Raw genomic sequence first — 14,232 nt, 5'->3', positions numbered from 1 at the left:
CCAGTTTGAAAATCTCTGCCAGGAGCCTTTAAGAATCTGGAATTATGAGTATCTGTTTGTCTCTTTTCTGAATGAGCAAAATAAATTAAAATTTGTCTTGTCTGCTTGTCAGTGGCCGTATATCTCAAAGGAAATACAATTTTGACAGATGCTCCATTTCCATGTCAATCTAGATCTCCCCTGAAATTAACTGATGAATAGCTTTGCGTAAAGATCTAGATCTCAAATAATATTAGTGAAGCAGTCCCACATGATGTAAGGTATTTATTTAGTAATATTTACTTGGTGTTGCATTCACAAAATTGAATACCCTCCATCTTCCCATGATCCACATTCTCCAAAGTCAAATAAACTACCATCGTTATAGTATCTTCTTTAACGTGAAAAATTTTGCCTTAATCCTTTTTGTGGATGTCAAGTTTCCTCCATTGTGCTAAATGCTTAGTATTTATGGCATTCCATGACAGCATATGGCACAATGTGAAGTACAAGAAATCAAAAATATTATTTATTTATTGTCCTCTGAATCAATACTGTACATCACATGCACAGGGTCATGCACAAACATACATTTGATGTTGGACAAAGTGGTTCAAATGGCTCTGAGTGCTATGGGACGTAACTTCTAAGGTCATCAATCCCCTAGAACTTAGAACTACTTAAACCTAACTAACCTAAGGACATCACACACATCCATGCCCAAGGCAGGATTCGAACTTGCGACCGTAGCGGTCGCGCGGTTCCAGACTGTAGCACCTAGAACCGCTCGGCCACCCCCGGCCGGCTGATGTTGGACATTATAATAATTTGCTGGCATGAAGTAATATGCCAAAAGTTCTGTAAAGTTCGGAAGGTAGGAGACGAGGTACTGGCAGAAGTAAAGCTGTGAGTACCGCCCGTGAGTTGTGCTTCGGTAGCTCAGTTGGTAGAGCACTTGCCCGCGAAAGGCAAAGGTCCTGAGTTCGAGTCTCGGTCGGGCACACAGTTTTAATCTGCCAGGAAGTTTCAATATGCCAAAAGTTTACACAAACATTAGTTTACATACATATTTTCTGAGAAGTTATGAACACACAAATTATTTAGTTACACATTTATATTTTAGTGCTGTATTCTTCTCACACATATATACAACAGTACCTGGTTGGATATTCTTTCTGCACTTAATTTGCTTAGTAGCATATGATATAGATGCAAGATTTTTGCACATACTTGCATTAATGTTTTACTCTAAAAATTCTTTGGTGCAATTTGTTTCATGTGTCTTTCCATCCATGTGGAGCAGAAATTCACTTGCACTGTAGAAACAATGATCAAGTAGGAATGATTTTAATTTTTTATTAAATACAGTCAGGGACTTACTGTTTTTATTTCTAATGGCAGGCTGTTGTATATTTTAATGCCTTTGTTGAAGGAAGAGTTTTTAAAGGCAGAGGTGTGCATTTCTTTAACATGGAGTTTCATTTTCTGCCTAGTGCCATAGTCACAGACATTTACATTTTTATTAAATTTTGTAATATTACTTTTTACAAATTTGCGTAGTTCTAGTATACACAGACTGCCAAGGGGTAGGATGAGCAACTTTTGGAGGAGAGGTCTTCTGCAGCTATCAGTCGGCTTTGCCTTGTTAATTATTATTGTAGCTCTCTTTTGGGTGAGGAGAATGTTTGGACTATGTGTAGAGTCTCCCCAGAATATAATACCATACTGCATTACACTGTGGAATTGTGCATAGTAGGCTGTGTGAACAGTACTGGGCTTGTGCAATATGTGAGGATTTGTAGGGCATAGCACACTTTGTTTAGCTTACTATTAGTTTTATTAATGTGTGTTTGCCATTTTAGATTATACTGGATCCATATGCCTAGAAATCTTGTTTCTGTACTTGGGGATATTTGGGAACTGTGTAATTTCATATCAGGCATAATTTTATTTGTTCTTAGGTGGAAGTTTAGGTAAGTGGTTTTCTTTGTGTTAACTATGAGCTTGTTTTTCTCAAACCAATCACCAATTAACTGAATATCATAATTTATATGTTCCTCAAGCTGACTGGTTAATTGAGATCTGGTCTGAGTGAGGACTCTGAGGAATTTAAATCTTTATCAGTGGGTATAAACACAGTGGACGTTGGTCCCACACTGGCACTTGCTATGAAATAACTTTCACACATGGGTTATTACACAAACTACAATGTCTACAATAATTTCATTGGTAATAATATTAAATATGTCATAAATACACACAGTTAGTCCAACTTGTAAACAAATATGATGTACCATTATTTTATTGCCAAACATAAGTAACATTCTCCTTCTACCCCTTGCCCCTCAACTTCTTGTTGTTGTTGTGGTCTTCAGTCCTGAGACTGGTTTGATGCAGCTCTCCATGCTACCCTATCCTGTGCAAGCTTCTTCATCTCCCAGTTCTTACTGCAACCCACATCCTCCTGAATCTGCTTAGTGTATTCATCTCTTGGTCTCCCTCTACGATTTTTACCCTCCACGCTGCCCTCCAATGCTAAATTGGTGATCCCTTGATGCCTCAGAACATCTCCTACTAACCGGTGCCTCCTTTTTGTCAAGTTGTGCCACAAATTTCTCTTCTCCCCAATTCTATTCAATACTTCATCATTAGTTATGTGATCTACCCATCTAATCTTCAGCATTCTTCTGTAGCACCACATTTTGAAAGCTTCTATTCTCTTCTTGTCCAAACTATTTATCGTCCATGTTTCACTTCCATACATGGCTACACTCTATACAAATACTTTCAGAAACGACTTCCTGAAACTTAAATCTATACTTGATGTTAACAAATTTCCCTTCTTCAGAAACGCTTTCCTTGCCATTGCCAGTCTACATTTTATATCTTCTCTACTTCGACCATCATCAGTTATTTTGCTCCCCAAATAGCAAAACTCCTTTACTACTTTAATTGTCTCATTTCCTAATCTAATTCCCTCAGCATCACCCGACTTAATTCGACCACATTCCATTATCCTCATTTTGGTTTCGTTGATGTTCATCTTATATCCTCCTTTCAAGACACTGTCCATTCCGTTCAACTGCTCTTCCAAGTCCTTTGCTGTCTCTGATAGAATTACAATGTCATTGGCGAACCTCAAAGTTTTTATTTCTTCTCCATGTATTTTAATACCTGCTCCGAATTTTTCTTTTGTTTCCTTTACTGCTTGCTCAATATACAGATTGAATAGCATTGTGGAGAGGCTACAACCCTGTCTCACTCCCTTCCCAACCACTGCTTCCCTTTCATGCCCCTCGACTCTTATAACTGCCATCTGGTTTCTGTAAAAATTGTAAATAGCCTTTCGTTGCCTGTATTTTACCTCTGCCACCTTTAGAATTTGAGAGAGAGTATTCCAGTCAACATTGTCAAAAGCTTTCTCTAAGTCTACAAATGCTAGAAACGTAGGTTTGCCTTTCCTTAATCTTTCTTCTAAGATAAGTCGTAAGGTCAGTATTGCCTCACGTGTTCCAGTATTTCTACGGAATCCAAACTGATCTTCCCCGAGGTCGGCTTCAACCAGTTGTTCCATTCGTCTGTAAATAATTCGCGTTAGTATTTTGCAGCTGTGACTTATTAAACTGATAGTTCGGTAATTTTCACATCTGTCAACACCTGCTTTCTTTGGGATTGGAATTATTATATTCTTCTTGAAGTCTGAGGGTATTTCACCTGTCTCATACATCTTGCTCACCAGATGGTACAGTTTTGTCAGGACTGGCTCTCCCAGGACCATCAGTAGTTCTAATGGAATGTTGTCTACTCCCGGGGCCTTGTTTCGACTCAAATCTTTCAGTGCTCTGTGAAACTCTTCACGCAGTATCGTGTCTCCCATTTCATCTTCATCTACATCCTCTTCCATTTCCAGAATATTGTCCTCAAGTACATCACCTTTGTATAGACCCTCTATATACTCCTTCCACCTTTCTGCTTTCCCTTCTTTGCTTAGAACCGGGTTTCCATCTGAGCTCTTGATATTCATACAAGTGGTTCTCTTTTCTCCAAAGGTCTCTTTAATTTTCCTGTAGGCGGTATCTATCTTACCCCTAGTGAGATAAGCCTCTACGTCCTTACATTTGTCCTCTAGCCATCCCTGCTTAGCCATTTTGCACTTCCTGTCGATCTCATTTTTGAGACGTCTTTATTCCTTTTTGCCTGCTTCATTTACTGCATTTTTATATTTTCTCCTTTCATCAATTAAGTTCAATATTTCTGCTGTTACCCATGGAGATCTACTAGCCCTCGTCTTTTTACCTACTTGATCCTCTGCTGCCTTCACTACTTCATCCCTCATTCTTCTTCTACTGCACTTCTTTCCCCCATTCCTGTCAATTGTTCCCTTATGCTCTCCCTGAAACTCTGTACAACCTCTGGTTCTTTCAGTTTACCCAGGTCCCATCTCCTTAAATTCCCAACTTATCAGCTCAAAATTACTTTTTCTGCACTGGAATTCTTATTGCATTCTCTTATTATTAGTTGCAGCACTTAAACTGCGTCATCCACAGCTCTAGACAATATCTTTTTTCAGCTTATCCTCAGATTGCAGGATGGAGATCAGAAACAGCAAACTGCTGTTCTCAGTACAATATGCACATGAATGTTAGTAACAACTATGGAATTCATAGAGGCTGTGATTCTTTTTGTTTGGCCTTTTCTTTTTATGCAAGAAAACATGTATGTGCTTGGACATTGCAAATAGTAATTTCATGATTTTTCAGAAAAATCAATTACAGATAATAAATTTTTATACATAACTCTGCATTCAATTTATGCTCTACAGCAGTGACATTTTCCTACCATATTTATAAGTTATTCAAAACATACTTAGTACAGAAGTCACAATTTGTATGTAACACTGGCAGAAACTTTAATAAACTTCTATAATGAAATTAGAGAAAAGACCTGTTGTCACCAATTATTCAATAAAGTAATAACACTATAATTTTAGCTATCTGTAGGTACAAGTAATTTAATTGAGCTCTTGGTGAAAGAATTCTGCTTACTACTATGTATTTCTGATGTTAAACTAATTTATTGACTGCTTAGTCTACAAAAGCACATTGAGATTGTCAGTTGCTTTACTGATCTCCAGTAATGATTTTGCATTGGCAGGTTGAAATAGAAATACTAAAATATGGTGCAAAATCATATGAACACCACTGTGGTGGAGCTATAATATCAGAAAGGCTCATTGTGACTGCTGCCCACTGTCTTCAGAGTTATGATCCAGAACGTTTGCGTGTCACAGTGGGAAAACATCGCCGCAGCCAGCACAATAAATATGAGCAAGTCTTCAGAGTTGACAAGATCCTTCTCCATCCAAAATTTAGAAGAGGTAAATTCTATAATAATAAAAATTTGTAGCAAAAGTATGCAATTTTTTTCTGCAGAAGCAAGAAACTGCTTCCTTGCTTGTAGGTCTAAATGTAACTTTATTATTCATGCAGCTACATGTTAAATAATGGCAGAGTACAAATATTTTGGTCACATTGCCAGAAGGCAAGCAGCAACAGAAGGAACAATCATAGAGGGAAAAGACATGGAGAATGGCCACCATTGTGATGGATAGACCAGATTATCAGCCTGACTGGTATTGGCTTACAGCAAGCAAGTCATCATGCCCAAGACAGAATGTTGTAGAAACAGGTTGTCAAGGGGCTTACCACATGATGCCACTACATTCTTGCATATGGTTAGACCAAAGAGGGAGGCAAAAACTTGAACATATGAATGTTGAAAATGTGATTATAATGACACAAAAAGATACATGATGGACATCATTTATATTTTCTTCCAAGATGCAGTTAGTCAAGTGTAAGTTTTTCTTTTTATTCCTTGCACATGATTAACTTCATGTTAATTGTAGTACAACTATTTTAAAGAGTCAAAAGACTTTGACTCTCTCTGTCACTATCACATAAATTTCTTTTTATTGTTATATTAAGCAATCTGGAATAGAAGCAAAGCATGGTTGCCTGTTTTTATTTTTAAAAAAAAGTGGAGAAGAGGGGAGTCTGGATTTAATTGCTGGTTTGTTCATCCAGAAATACATTCCTTCGAAACAACTGTCATCATCAATACAGTCACTTTTAATTGTCAGAACTGGATTGACTCTGATTCCAAGCAATCTTACCTCACAGACATTAAAACAAGATAAAAAGCATATGTTTTAGAACATTTGCAGGCAGCTGTAATCATGGTGATATGTGCCTAGTAATCAGAGAGAAGCAAATCTGTAGCTCATGGTCTACTGGTTAGTACCATTACCTCTAGATTGAAGGGTCCCTGATTTGATTCCCAGCCTGGTCAGAGATGTTCTTCACTCATGGACAGGGTGTTTTTGTTGCCGTAGCCATTTGATCCTATCACCATCATTGACAGGCAAATCACCAAAGTGGCAGTTAACTGAAAGAGTTGCACCAGGCAGCTGAACAACTTCAGATGAGGCCTCCTGGCCAACAATGCCATACAGTCAGTTCAGAAAGAAGCATATGTATCACTAAAACTCTGAATGGAGTTGGAGGCAAGAAAAATATTGTAATGTTCCTGAAGTAGCCCACAATGCTGTAACTCAATCAATTAGCCAAAAATGAAGTTCTATAATATACAAATCACAACTGTCCAGCATCTGAGACAGATGTATAGGAACACAATCATGAATCTCTATATTGTTGTGAAAAGATAACAGTGAAAATCTGTTACGATTTTAGGTATATGTAGTCTGCTAAAAATTTAAACTACTGCATTTCAAAAGATATACACAGAAATTAAAAAAGAAAACTCTGAACTATGTTTTTTTAAATTTTCATTTAAATATACTTTGAAGTAGCTGTTAAGCAAATTTTACCATTCAACTATACTATTCGTACCCGTTAATAGACAGTACTTCACACATCTATGATTGTGTCCAAGTTGCTCACAGCCTCGTTTATATTCTATACACTCTACACTGGACTCATAACAGTGCCTTCATTATATCTTTTTTGCTTAATGGCAAAAACCATTCAGCATCAAGTTGAACATGGACACTGCAGAGGATAAAACTGGACTGAACTGAAGTATACCCATGTTCCAGTCTAGAGTTAAGCATTTATTGTTGCCTAGCACTGTTCATCACAAGGCAATCAAAGGAAGATTAAAATTTATCAGGTGCCTTCAGTCAATGGAGATATATGCAAAAACAGTTCTAAAATGAGCCACCTTCAGATGAGGTGCAGACTGAAAATTGCCTTGCATGTTATTTCAATTTTAGAACACATATAACTTTGCTTATAATTATATATAAAAAACAAATGTATTACAATAGCAATATCCATAATAAAAATAGAAAGGAAGATTATAATTCCAATATTCAATCATGTTGTGACAGCAAAATTTAAAGACAAACATCCACAAGTTTCTGAAGCATATTGTCTGCACCAAACTGCTGGTAAAACAGATATTTAGTGTAATAGAATATTAAGTTATTAGTTGATTAGTAATGCACTATTGAATGGTTGCCTCTGAAAATGAACATAAGCTAAAAATATCAAATGCTACAGAAAGAAAAACAATGCTTTAACCCTTTAACTGCTCTGGATGTGTTAACGTGTGTGCCTTTGTACCTGTCCCTGTGTGCTCTGAATGTATTTATGCACGCCACCAGTCAGTCCTTCTACCTGGTACTCTAGACACATTCAGAGTACCAGGTAGAAGGACTGGTACTCTGAATGTGTCTAGAGTACCAGGTAGAAGGACTGGTGGCACGCGTAAGCACGTTCAAAGCACACAGGGACAGGTACAAAGGCAGGGGCTTTAACACATCCAGAGCAGTTAAAGTGATAAATTAGATTGTGTTACGTGTATGGTACCACCATAGTTGATGATACTGAAATAAAATGGTACAAAATTTTACGTTACAATACAGAAAATGGATAAAATTCAAGAAAAGAGGATTTGTATGAAACACAGGGCTACCTGTCTTGCAAAACATTATTCTATATATAAATTTGACTAAGTAATCATTTTATTGGTAAAAGTCAAGGATGAACACACAGTACTTTTGTTACAGATGGTTACTACAGTCATGATATTGGGTTGTTGAAACTGAAAGCCACGGATGATAAAGGGATCAGCTATAACTCACATGTACGACCCATATGTCTCCCGGCTGCACATACCAGAAATGCTGCAGGGACTTGGTGCACTGTTACAGGATGGGGAGCACAGAAACGTAAGTCTCTGATTTGTTTAATTGTATACCCTGTGTCTCTCTTTAGGAATCCTCAGTTGCCATTTGCCCAGTGTTTTGGCAAATATAAGCAATTTAATTTTTGCAGTGTGTAGATGGAGTCAGACCGAACAAATACTGCATATTGTATGTTTCATGCACCTCCCATTGTCAGAGGAAAGCATAGGTTTGTTTCTTCTTACAACATTTTTTAAATTATTTTTTTTGTGTCAGTGTGCTGGATTGCTCCAAAAGTAACGTAGAGGAATGTAAACATTAATGGTTTATGTTAACAAGTTTGAAGAATAACCTGGACTTCAGGAGCTGCTGAGAAACAGTGCTATATGGACATAATGGACAGATAGCTTGGTGTGGGCTGTCACATAAGATGGGGCAAGTTTGACAAGGATGACATGGCAAACAATATTTACTGATCTTTCACTGTCTAGTGCAGTTATTCACTGCATTAGAGACTGGACAACAGCAAGCACATCATCGCAGTACTGGTACAGTCACATACAGTACCTAATTTCAAGATAGCACGGTGTGTCATTTTCCCTGTGCCTAACACAATAACATCTACTATGATTTTTAATAAAAAAATTTAATAATAGTATTGGTTAAAAACAGTCTTGGTTGCAATTTTATTTTTTTATTTTTCAACGACACATTTTGCCTTAATAATAATAATAATAATAATAAGCCCAATTTAACCCTTATTGTATTGTGCACCAGGTCATGCCAAATGTCAGAATCAGAATTTTGTTATCTCATTACATAAACTCGTAAATCATTGATACAATGCACAGGAAACTCACTGATGGACGTAACATAATTAAGGTACATATAATTTGTCAAGACAAGAGCAAAAATTAATCTTCATTTACGATCATCAGTAAAGGTTTATAACATTACTCTTCAAAAAAATCTTTATCATCATTTAAAAATTACTGACTGACTTTTCAGTAAACCCAGGTGCATACTATGAAAGTGTTTCAACTTCAATATCTCATAATTACTGAGTCTGGGAGTACAGTTTTAATCTAAGAGATGTTGTCATGAAATGATTCAAAATGGTTTTCTATAAATAATTCTGGATTCTTACATACAAAGATAAACAATTCATAAATATAAATACACAGAATAGTCAAAATATTTAGATCCCTGAACATTGTTAACATTAATTCATAGGCTTAATATTAAACAATGGAAAATCCAGTATGGAATAATGACAATGTTATGAAAAGGATAGTTGCTACTCACCACAAACAGAGATGCTGAGTCACAGATAGGCACAACAAGAAGACTGTCAAACAAAGCTTTCAGCCACACGTACCTTCATCAGAACTAGACAACATAGGCACTCATACTCATGCAAATGCAACTCACAGTCTCTGGTTTCCAAGGCCAGACAGGAGTAAGAAACAGTGGTCATGTGTGTGTGTGTTGCATTTGTGTGAGTGTAAGTGAGTATGCTGTCTAATTCTGATGAAGACCTGTTTGGCCGAAAGCTTATTTTGATAGTCTTTCTTGTTGTGCCTATCTGAGACTCAGTGTCTCTGCTATATTGTGAGTAGGCTTAACATTATATACATTTATAATAATAGTTTTTTGTGTTAATAATATCCTATTTACATTACTTGCATTTCCACAAAAGATTATTCTATATCTTACAACAGTTTCGGGGTAGCCATGTAAACAACTTTTCCAGTGTCGATATCACTTGCGTAGAACAATATTGTCAATGAGAATGCAAGACTGTTACACTTGTTTGCCAAGTAGCTTGTGTGAGAAGACCATGATACATTTTGTCTAGAAATATCACCATGAATTTAACAGTATCTGCTTCCCTAAGTTTCAGATTTTTAATGGGTAATTTGGAAGTCATTTGATTTTGGTTGTTTAGTTAAACAGTATTAGTTGGGTCTATGACCTGTTTAATTTCATTAATTAACATCAAACCAATGTTCTAAGTTGTTTAGAGCATCAATGACCCTTTGGGGAACTTATTCTGTGGTATCATTTTCAATAAGTACAGGTGTATCATCTGCAAATAAAAGTGACTGGGATGTTACATTTGGAGGTAAATCACTTATATAAATTAAAAACAGGGTAGGGACTAAAGTGGAACTTTGTGGAACTCCTTGTGAAATAATTTTCCAGACTGAGAAACAATTTACTGTTCCTGACATTGTAACTACCATTTGCTTTCCAGTTGTTAAAAACCATTTGAACCTCTTCAAAGTCCTACTGTTTATTCGGTATCTTTCTAATTTATGTAGCAGTAGAGGTTGTTTTATACAATCAAAAGACTACATAAGACCACAGAAAATTTCTGAGACTTTTTCAAACTTGTTAAACAGTAACAAATTTGTTGATTGCACATACCGTATTCACATCTTTCTGGAAGCCAAACTGATGTAATGTGATGATAATAGATTTTTCTAGAAATTTTGAATCTGGGTTACTACAACTTTTTCAAATAGTTCTGAGAAGACTGGGATAATACTTACTGGCCAGTAGTTTCCTACATCTTCCTGTGAGACTTACATGAGTAGAGGCTTTACTAAAGTGTAAAAAGAGCATCTAGGAAGCATCCTTCTTCAAATGACTGACTAATTATTTCAACTAGGGGTAATGATATAGTAGAAACTGTTGCATTTACTGTAGTAGATATTTCATCCCACACAGTTGAATTTATGTTTTTGAGGGATAATACTATTTTTATATATCTTCAGTTGTAATTCCATCAAATTAAGTGAGAACTTCTATGTTATCATGATCAAGACTAATGGGTTGGATATTATCTAGGTAACCACTGACATCAACATTTGATTTTGCTACACTTACAAAAAACTCAATGAAATATTGTGATATTTCTGGAGAATTTTCAATCAATTTGTCACCGACTCAATTTTGGAGATTTTGGGCTGCTGGCGATGACACTAAGTTCACATTTTATGACTGACCATTCTGCCTTTGATCTATTTGTATGGTTCAGAATGAATTTTTTATGTTCCTTTTGTTTGCTGCCTTTCTAATCCTTCAAAATACAGTTTTATATCTTTTTACGTAGTTTATAAAGTATAAATTTGTATTACTTTTCACTTCATTGTGTAACTGTCATTTTCTAGCACTTGACACTTTTAAACAAGCAGTTATCTACTTCAGTTTGCTTCTCTTTTTTAATGGCATATGGTAGGGGAAATTTTTTGCTAAAAATGTCCAAAAAACTTTCAAGATGTGTCATAATTTTTAGAACTTGAATTACGATGATCCACTGGCCATTTTACTTCTTCAAGACTACAATAAAAGAAGTTTACATTTTCATTGTTGGAGTATCATTTGATGAACATTTCTCAAATGCCTAGTTCATTTACTTTTGGTAGCTCCAAAAATAATGAACAATATGAGACATACCAAAATAAAGGGGAATTTTCTTGTACCAACAAATGTGTAATTTGTCAAAATGTTATTTATAAGGCTGAAGTCTATTCCCTCTTGCGAATTCTGTGTATTTTAGCTTGAAACAAAATGCCTGAACCAGATCAATAACTTGTGCTGATTCACTGGACTCATTTATTATGCTGATGTTAAAATTGACAGCTATCATAATCCTTTCCTTTTTTAATTTCTGTAAGAAATTCACATGACGAGAGGTAACTTAAGTACTCGCATCAGGTCAATTCGACCCTGGCAAAAATTAAGCTGGCAATATATGCCTAGTCTTATAAAAAATTAAGTGGTATGATTTATGACAGTTTTTGAACACAAATGAATAAAAACACCATGTACTTCATATCATTTAATGGCACTGTGAGTTATTACATGAGGGGCAAAGAAAACTTACCCTAACTCTAAAAAAATGTTATACACCAATAAAGACCATCAAAATATTTCAGTGAACTAAGCATTTTGTCCAGATAACTTTGAAAGGCACTTTGCCTACATGCTCCATACAAGAAGCACACACTGTTGAATGCTTGTCGTCATCTGTACATGGCCAGATGGGGCATCTCTTCCATTGGTATGATTTTAGTCTAGTTGCTATTTCCTTGTGTATTTGATGTCAACAGTCTTGCTGCTGCTGTTGTGGTACTTCTGTGCCTCTGACTATCAGAGACAACTTTATTCTCTCCCTAAAATTGTGGAGTATATGCTGTGTTCTCCTGACAACACTCTCCATGATAAGTTTGTTTGCAAGCTCCTTCTGAAATATTCTTCTTTGTACCTTTTGGCCAGTGTTCAAAATTAGATGCAGAGACATTCATAAAGTGGAAAAGCACAGTGAAGGGCTACTTCCTTGTTCTTCAGCCAACCCTATAGTTGTTGTGTATGTCAATAGTGCAATTGTAGAAACCTACAAGTTCTGGTTTTTATCAGCACCTGTCTCTGCATCTACCTTGGCATCACTGTGCATTGACGATATTAGTGGAGGTGAGTAATATTTCATGGGAACATAAAAGACAAACGAACTTCAACTCACTTTCATGTGTTTAATGAGCAGAAACTCAGCAGGAATTTCAGACTTATTTTTGCACACTGTTCCCAATAAAGTCAGCTTAATGTCCATAACTGTTTTGGCAATTGCAACACTATTATACTAGTTATCAATGGTTGTGTTCCTTCCTGAATCTCTAATGTGAGCAACAAATTGTTGAATAACATTTAAATGACTGTTAGACCGCCTGAATGGACCATCAGGCTGCATTCCTGCATACACCTCAATTGAAGGAGAATGTTCTAGAACCTAGTATGACAAACACTTTTATTCCATACTTCTTAGGTTTCTTAGGCAAATACTACCTAAATGAGCAACAATCCTGAAATGGAATGAGTTGCTCATCCATCATCAAATATTCTGCTTGGGTATAGGCTTTCAGGATGTTTTTCCCTATTAGTACTAGAAATTTATGAATAGGTGTAAACAGAATGGAGCAACAACAAAAATTGTGGCAATTTTCTTAATCTACATGTTAGTGTACATTCAATCTGTCAATTACACTCTTACTGAAATGAAGGGAGAAGACTGCTGTGCCTTGAGCTACATGTAAATGCATGGTAATAATTTTGTGCTTTTTAGCAAAGCCCCTTTGACTAAATGGTTGTTTGTTCCATTTGGTTTTACTATATCTGCCCAGAAAAAGTTTGTCGTTTTTCATAGTCACCATTGCATCATCAGAAGCAGCAGAAACATCTGAATCAGTGCCAAGTTCACTTTCTACAACAACATCTTAATCAAAATCAATAGATTTCTCCCGCAGATTCATCATTATCTTCATGAAATAAACGCACAATAATTTCTTCATCAGTCATTTTAGGCATTCTGTTTCAGGGCAAAAGAACAGCCATGTCACTTTCCTTTTGACTAAGAGAAGAAAATGTGATAGCAAAAATAAAATTGGTTAATAATTGACTTACTTATACAGAAAAGAAAAAATAAACTTATTCAAACACTTGCAGCATCTGTATTTTATGGCTGATAACTCAGACTCCATCAGAATACAACTGCAAAAACAGTTGAATGCAAACATGTTAGGTCATATGGGTTGTTGTTGTTGTTGTTGTTGTTGTGGTCTTCAGTCCTGAGACTGGTTTGATGCTGCTCTCCATGCTACTCTATCCCTTGCAAGCTTCTTCATCTCCCAGTACCTACTGCAACCTACATCCTTCTGAATCTGCTTAGTGTATTCATCTCTTGGTCTCCCTCTACGATTTTTACCCTCCACGCTGCCCTCCAATACTAAATTGATGATCCCTCAATGTCTCAGAACATGGCCTACCAACCAATCCCTTCTTCTAGTCAAGTTGTGCCACAAGCTCCTCTTCTCTCCAATTCTATTCAATGCCTCCTCATTAGCTATGTGATCTACCCATCTAATCTTCAGCATTCTTCTGTAGCACCACATTTTGAAAGCTTCTATTCTCTTCTTGTCCAAACTATTTATCGTCCATGTTTCACTTCCATACATGGCTACACACCACACAAATACTTTCAAAAA

The 14,232-nt window shown here is 36.2% G+C and overlaps 1 protein-coding gene across 1 annotated transcript in view; it reads left to right on the top strand.

The window, feature by feature from the left end:
* LOC124596331 (mast cell tryptase-like) overlaps window positions 1-14,232 on the top strand; it is a 124,924-nt gene that overhangs the window by 101,109 nt on the left and 9,583 nt on the right. The window contains exons 4-5 of the mRNA XM_047135434.1: window positions 5,134-5,356; window positions 8,072-8,233. Of these exons, the coding sequence (XP_046991390.1) occupies window positions 5,134-5,356; window positions 8,072-8,233 (385 nt within the window). The remainder of the gene's footprint in view (window positions 1-5,133; window positions 5,357-8,071; window positions 8,234-14,232) is intronic.

This window comes from Schistocerca americana, chromosome 2 (assembly GCF_021461395.2).
Source record: "Schistocerca americana isolate TAMUIC-IGC-003095 chromosome 2, iqSchAmer2.1, whole genome shotgun sequence".
Classification (NCBI taxonomy): Eukaryota; Metazoa; Arthropoda; class Insecta; order Orthoptera; family Acrididae; genus Schistocerca; species Schistocerca americana.
Note: the sequence above shows the minus strand (reverse complement) of the source record. Positions and strands in the feature narration are given on the sequence as shown.